Source organism: Esox lucius, unplaced genomic scaffold (genome assembly GCF_011004845.1).
Source record: "Esox lucius isolate fEsoLuc1 unplaced genomic scaffold, fEsoLuc1.pri scaffold_48_arrow_ctg1, whole genome shotgun sequence".
Taxonomy (NCBI): domain Eukaryota; kingdom Metazoa; phylum Chordata; class Actinopteri; order Esociformes; family Esocidae; genus Esox; species Esox lucius.
The window spans coordinates 61709-68990 of record NW_022995030.1 but is presented as its reverse complement, the minus strand read 5'-3'; the positions used below and the strand labels follow the sequence as shown (position 1 = coordinate 68990).

General features: G+C 58.6%; 1 protein-coding gene across 1 annotated transcript; it reads right to left on the bottom strand.

The window, feature by feature from the left end:
- Positions 1 to 1022: 1022 nt before the first annotated feature.
- On the bottom strand, positions 1023 to 3561 carry LOC117594216 (piggyBac transposable element-derived protein 4-like). Its single transcript, XM_034291292.1, has 2 exons — positions 2281 to 3561; positions 1023 to 2131 (listed from the first exon to the last, which is right to left on the bottom strand). The coding sequence occupies exons 1-2, from the start codon at positions 3473 to 3475 to the stop codon at positions 1131 to 1133; spliced, it is 2196 nt and encodes a 731-aa protein (XP_034147183.1). The 5' UTR covers positions 3476 to 3561; the 3' UTR covers positions 1023 to 1130.
- Positions 3562 to 7282: the final 3721 nt, after the last annotated feature.

Below are 7282 nucleotides of genomic sequence, written 5' to 3'. Positions count from 1 at the left end.
CGCACCTTGCAGTGTACACGCCAACTCGATCGTGTCAGGGAGACCCCAGGGGCGAGGGCAGGGTACTGTCTAACGGCGGATCAGGGAGACCCCAGGGGCGAGGGCAGGGTGCTGTCTAACGGCGGATCGGGGAGACCCCAGGGGCGAGGGCAGGGTGCTGTCTAACGGCGGATCGGAGAGACCCCGGGGCGAGGGGAACTGGTTTGCTAACCGTGGGTCGGGGAGACCCCAGGGTCAAGGGCAGGGTGCTGTCTAACGGCGGGTCGGGGAGACCCCAGGGTCAAGGGCAGGGTGCTGTCTAACGGCGGGTCGGAGAGACCCCAGGGCGAGGGCAGGGTGGCGGGATAACCGTGGATGGGAGAGACCCCAGGGCGAGGGGAACTGGTATGCTAACGGCGGGTCGGAGAGACCCCAGGGCGAGGGGAACTGGTATGCTAACGGCGGGTCGGAGAGACCCCAGGGCGAGGGGAACTGGTATGCTAACGGCGGGTCGGAGAGACCCCAGGGCGAGGGGAACTGGTTTGCTAACCGTGGGTCGGGGAGACCCCAGGGCGAGGGGAGGGTGCGGGATAACCGTGGGTCGGAGAGACCCCAGGGCGAGGGGAACTGGTATGCTAACGGCAGGTCGGGGAGACCCCAGGGTCAAGGGCAGGGTGCTGTCTAACGGCGGGTCGGGGAGACCCCAGGGCGAGGGCAGGGTGGCGGGATAACCGTGGATGGGAGAGACCCCGGGGCGAGGGGAACTGGTATGCTAACCGTGGGTCGGAGAGACCCCAGGGCGAGGGGAACTGGTATGCTAACGGCAGGTCGGGGAGACCCCAGGGGCGAGGGCAGGGTGCTGTCTAACGGCGGGTCGGGGAGACCCCAGGGGCGAGGGCAGGGTGCTGTCTAACGGCGGGTCGGGGAGACCCCAGGGGCGAGGGCAGGGTGCTGTCTAACGGCGGGTCGGAGAGACCCCAGGGGCGAGGGGAGGGTGCGGGATAACCGTGGGTCGGAGAGACCCCAGGGCGAGGGGAACTGGTATGCTAACGGCGGGTCGGAGAGACCCCAGGGCGAGGGCAGGGTGGCGGGATAAATCGGTGGGGTCCGGGGGACCCCCGGGGCTGAACAAACACCCCGCGCGCCCCGGGTCAGTCCGTCTCTTCTTGTGTAAACCCCCAGTCGGCGCACGTGGGACAGTAGGCGTGCGTGCAGCGTTTGCATACGTATCTCTTACACCCGCTGCACACCGTGTGGGTTTTACAGTCTTTCTTGGGCGGGCAGCTCTGACACCTCTTCCTCTTACTGGCAGGGGCAGGGCCAGGGGCACGGGCAGCGGCTTCCAGGCCCTCGGGGCGAACCCCGGCTCTAGCGCTCTGCGCGGCTTTCACGAGCGCCGCGGACGAGTGTGTGCGCGGGATACGCGCCCTTCTTTCCATGAGCGGCGTCACGAGAGCTTTCCCCAGCTGCTCCAGGAAGACCCTCCTCTTGTTCCTCTTACGGGTCATCCAGCCGGGGTTGAGCTCCCTCCATATCACGAAGGCGTTGTACGCGGAGACGTCGATTATGTTGTGGAAGACCGCCAGGGGCCAGCGGGCCGTCATCCGCCGGCAGCTGTAGGTTCCGACCACCTTGTCTAGGTTGTCCACCCCTCCTTTGTTGCTGTTGTAGTCCAGGATGAGGGCGGGTTTCCTGTCCTGGCGCTCGCTCACCGACGCGTCCGTGTGCAGCGTGCTCAGCAGTAACACGTTCTTGCTTCTCTTGGGCAGGTAGGACACTAGAGTGGCGCTCGGGGTGAACGCGAACCTGGACGAGAACACCTCTCGGGCCTTGGTCGCGAGCAGCGCGGCAGGGAGCTCGGGCTTGTTCTTGCGAACCGTGCCCACCATCGTGAGCCCCCGGGCCAGGAGGCGCTGTCCCAGTTCGTAGGAGGTGAAGAAATTGTCGCACGTCACGTTGTGCCCCCTGAGCCCCTCTGTCACATCGAGCACCACCCGCATGCCCTGGTTCTTCTCCGGGCCGCCCGCGGCTGGCTTCCCGGTGTACACTTGCATCTTCCACGCGTAGCTGGATTTAGCGTCGCACGCCACCCACGACTTGATCCCGTACCTCGCGGGCTTGCTGGGCATGTACTGGCGGAAAGGGCAACGACCTGGGGACGGGGGGAGAGACGAGGAGAGACGGTCATCATCATGATGATGATGATGATCATGATGATAGTCACCGGGTGTCGGGCGGCCCTAGGTTTTTCCTACAAACGCGCCTCTGCCGCTAGCGTGCGTGAGCGCGTGCGTTACCCACCTCTGAACGGGACCAGTTGCTCGTCCACCGTCACGTGAGGGCCCGGGTTGTAGAGGAACGGGAGCCGCTCGGACCACTTGTCCCAGACCTCTCGTATGGCCGCGAGTTTGTCTGTGGCGCGTCTCTCCGGGCGCGACTCGCGGTCGTCGAATCGCAGCAGCCTCGAGTACGTGTGAAAGACTTTCAGAGGCATGGTGGCGCGGAACACGGGCCTTCCGCTCTCAGCGTCCCACAGACTGGCCGCGGCCTCGCCTCGGGACCTGAATACGCCCGCCAGGATCAGCAGCCCCACGTACGCGCGCAGGTCGATCGCGTCCATCGCCTTCCAGCCGTCTCCGTATTTCCGAGAGCCCTCCAGGTTTGTCATCTCCAGGACCACGCTCTCTATCGCGGGTGTGATGAACTGCCGGAACGCGGAGGCTACGTCCCGCGCGCGGGAGACGGCGTGCTCCGTGGGGCCCGGGGGCATCGTGGCCGCCACGTTCGGTCGCGACGGCCTGCCCTGTCTGGGATACGCGACCGAGGACCACGCGATCGTTCCGTTTTTCGACCGGAACGTATCTCTCTCCGCCCCGGGAACGTATCGCTCTTGTTCCTGGTCCGACGACGAGGAGGAGGACGAGGCCTCGTCCTCCGGCTCGTGTTCCTGGTTGTCTTCTTCCTCTGATGCTTCCTCCTGTTCCTCGCCATCCTCCTGTTCCTCGTCGTCCTCGTCGTCCTCCTCCTCCGGGACGGCCGGGCGATTAGCCAACATCCGTTCTAGAACCTGTTTCGCGGTGCACCTGGCGGCTCCGGGCATCGCTTCCCGGCCCTCCTCTGGCACGTTCTCCCGTTTTTCCTCGTCCTCCTCCTGTTCCTCGTCGTCATCGTCGTCCTCCTCCTCCTCCGGGACGGCCGGGCGATTAGCCAACATCCGTTCTAGAACCTGTTTCGCGGTGCACCTGGCGGCTCCGGGCATCGCTTCCCGGCCCTCCTCTGGCACGTTCTCCCGTTTTTCCTCGTCCTCCTCCTGTTCCTCGTCGTCATCGTCGTCCTCCTCCTCCTCCGGGACGGCCGGGCGATTAGCCAACATCCGTTCTAGAACCTGTTTCGCGGTGCACCTGGCGGCTCCGGGCATCGCTTCAGAGCCCCGGACGCCGAGCGGGCCGCGTGCCTCCGGAACCTGTTTCCCCAGGCGCCTAGCTGCTCCTGCCATCGCTTCCGAGGACCGGACAGCGAACGTCCGAGCGGGATGCGCACACGCGCCGCTGGGTGGAGGGGACGGGACCAATGTTAGTATCTGTTTCTCGCGCTACGTACACCCTCCGCTGGGGCCCTAGGGGTGGGTCGTGCGCGCTGCCGATTTGCTTCTGTCTGTGACACCCGAAGGCGAGGGCGAGAGGCGAAGAGACCCTGAGGCGACGAACCTCCTCTCGTGTCTGAGAGACCCCTAAGGCGGAGGGGACACCCTTGTGTCAGAGAGACCCTAAGGCAGAGGGGAACGCCGCCGGCGAAACCTCCTCTCGTGTCTGAGAGACCCCTAAGGCGGAGGGGACACCCTTGTGTCAGAGAGACCCTAAGGCAATGCGAGCGGCGAAACCTCCTCTCGTGTCTGAGAGACCCCTAAGGCGGAGGGGACACCCTTGTGTCAGAGAGACCCTAAGGCAGAGGGGAACGCCGGCGGCGAAACCTCCTCTCGTGTCTGAGAGACCCCTAAGGCAGAGGGGACACCCTTGTGTCAGAGAGACCCTAAGGCGATGCGAGAGGGGGACCCTCCTCTCGTGTCTGAGAGACCCCTAAGGCAGAGGGGACACCCTTGTGTCAGAGAGACCCGAAGGCAATGCGAGAGGGAGACCCTCCTCTCGTGTCTGAGAGACCCTCGAGGCGGAGGGGACACCCTTGTGTCAGAGAGACCCTAAGGCGATGCGAGAGGGGGACCCTCCTCTCGTGTCTGAGAGACCCCTAAGGCAGAGGGGACACCCTTGTGTCAGAGAGACCCTAAGGCGATGCGAGAGGGGGACCCTCCTCTCGTGTCAGAGAGACCCCCGAGGCGGAGGGGAGCGCGCGCAGGCTACCGGTGGGTCTTTTAGGTACCCAAGGGCCCGGGCCGGCGGATGTCCGTCGGCGGGTCTTTCTGACCCCCGGGGCTACGCTAGGGCCCGGGAAGTCTGTCCGCGGGTCGGGCGGACCCCGGGGCGACACGAGGGTTAACAGATGGGTAAACAAGGCATTGGTTATAGACCCGTCCATCGAAACTGGGAACTCGAGGTTTACGGTGTACAAGCTTTCAAATGTACAGGGTATACAGGATACTGAGATGTTGATCATTAGCAAGTTACGAGGGTCCGTGTTCCCAGCAAATGCGGAAAATTTGATCAGTGTACTGTGCAAGTATCTAATCCTGGAACACCTGGAAAGGCAAACCTCACGGTCTCCGGAACTAGCGGATAATCTGAATCAACGTGTCACTCTGATAGCTGCAGATTTGTTCTCTAAAACTGCACTGGACATCAAGTTGTTACGGTTCACCAGCTGGAAGTGCATCGCTGTGTGCTGCATGCTAGTGGTGATCCAGGTGTGTGTCACAGATCCTACAGACAAGCTGCATGTTGAAGAGAGTTTGATCTTGCTCTTGGAAAAGCTGAGACCTACCGAATTCACCCACAAGGAGCTGATTGACCTTTCTAACATGTTTACCCAGGGCTGTGTGGTCTGCACCAGTGTGTTTATCAACCGTATTGTGCACAAATCTCTACAGAAGATATCGTATATGTCATGCTCTGAGTGTAGGAACACCTTTGATGACATGAGAACGAACGTGCACGCTGGTACAAGCGAACAAGTCGCAAATAAAGAGCCTCCGAACTCTGTCTAGCTTGCCACGTGCCCTATGCTGTATACTGTGGCTATTAACCTGATGTAACCAATGATTACACATGTGTGTGTCCACCCTGTATATGTCATCCGATTGTATATGCCAATCAGTATCTGCGCTGTGGGAGCTGCGCGAACGATTAAACTTTAAATGCTTCACATGGGTAACAACCTGTACATGTCATCCAATTGTGTACGCTTGTGAAATAAACATGTGGTTCTCTACACCGTGATTGTGAAAGCGATGGTTTATTCGTCAAAAAAAGTATGTATGTACGCACAGATACACAAACAAAAAGCTAACAGCAAGCGTACAAGCCTACCGAAAGCAGTATCTGTGCTCCGGGTGTGGGAGCTACGCGAACGGTTAAGCTTTACATGTTTCACATGGGTAGCAACCATATCTGGTGCGCAAGTACGGTTGCTGCAGATGAGATAGATAAGATCCAGTAACATTAGCTTCTATGATAACCGGACTGTCCTGTACGTAGCTCTAGGTCTGGAAACTTGTACATCACGGATGTGTACCTCCGTTCTCACACTCTTCCAAGACATTTTAGTTCTCAATGATAGTATGTGTGCTCTTAGGTCGTAGGGTTCACTTTCAACCACTGGAGGGGTGCGCTCTGCGAGGATGATAGGCTGAAGGCTCTGTGGTCGGCCGGTCCGCTCTCTGGGTGTGTGGATGATAGGCTGGTAGCTCTACGGTTGGACGGTTCGCACTCTGGTTGTGAGAGAGATAGGCTGAAGGCTCTGTGGTCGGCCGGTCCGCTCTCTGGGTGTGTGGATGATAGGCTGGGAGCTCTACGGTTGGACGGTTCGCACTGTGGTTGTGAGAGAGATAGGCTGAAGGGTCTGTGGTTGTCCGCTCCGCTCTCTGGGTGTGTGGATGATAGGCTGGGAGCTCTACGGTTGGACGGTTCGCTCTCAATGTCATGATGTGTGCTCTTACAATGGAGCTGTAGGATGATACAATCAAGTTTCAAAAAGTTCTGCGGGTATAAAAGCACCATGCAGTTCCGCTTCCAGAAAAAGACACCTATATCTAGGGGTAAGCCCACATAGTGTACAACAAAGGTAGCTCTACCAGAAAGCTTTTTGAGAAATGGGGCCACCCGCGGCGCAAGGCTCTGCAGTAGCACTGACTCTGTTTCTAGCCCTACTCTCTACAGGGCTTGGTCAAAATCAAGATACGTTATACTTCACTACTTGGACAGGCAACGGGGAGAATCTGATGCCCCACATTTCCGCGATCAAGGAACAGGCCAATTTCTTTCATAAGAACAGATTGGTTTTGGACGCTGGGACAATGGAACACCTGAAAAGTACGGGTGCTGTGGAAGACAGTAGAGTTGTCATGGAACTTGACACGGATGTGTTCAGTAAAGCCAAAGCAACAATGATTAGGGTTAAAGGCCCCGGGATGACGAAAACTGTGAATTATGTGTATGAGAACTTACAGAAAATGTATGCTGATTTGAGAGGTAACAACCTATACGCTTCTGCGTCGGATATCCTGCGCTATGTTGCTTTCACTGCCTATTCCGACCAAGCCGATCAGTTGGTGTATCACGACGCAGATGTACGCTTCAAACCCCTACACCCGGACCATGAAACGAACCTGGGATCCGGGGAAGATATGCGGGTGGTCATGATAACCTCCACTAAGCGCAAAGATCAATCCATAGCTGGCCAGCTCTCCTTTGTGGAACCGAGTTACTTTTATGAGCGCACACCATACGGGTACCCAGAATTCACCCAGTTCAATTCCGATTTGATCTTCATGCGGAAATCCGCTGCCACCCAGTCCGCGCTCGAGATCGGAGTATTGCAGTTTGGTGTGCTAACTGGAAGCAAGAGAGCTATGGTTGAGAAGGTAGTAGGGGATATAAAAACAAAAATTACTTTACACGACGCTATTCGAGCAACACACCCTACCGAGACTAGGTTTTTGATACCCTCCGAAACCTCTAAGTTGCTCCATAGAAAAGACTACCCGTTATGGCCTGAGTATACTCTGGAGATGCTGAAAGGTGCCTATGTGGGCGCTGTAGGCCTGAACCCTTTGGACGTTCTACTCGGACGAAAGATGGACGCTAAGTACTCAGCTGCCGTGCCACGCTCTACTTCGTATAGAAACGAACACGGT

Bases quoted from the DNA above. Each gene is read 5' to 3' on its own strand.
- LOC117594216 (XM_034291292.1), bottom strand. From the start codon at position 3,475: ATGGCAGGAGCAGCTAGGCGCCTGGGGAAACAGGTTCCGGAGGCACGC. The intron at 2,132-2,280 runs GTGGGTAACGCA...CCCCGTCCCCAG, and splicing joins GCAACTGGTCCCGTTCAGAG to GTCGTTGCCCTTTCCGCCAG.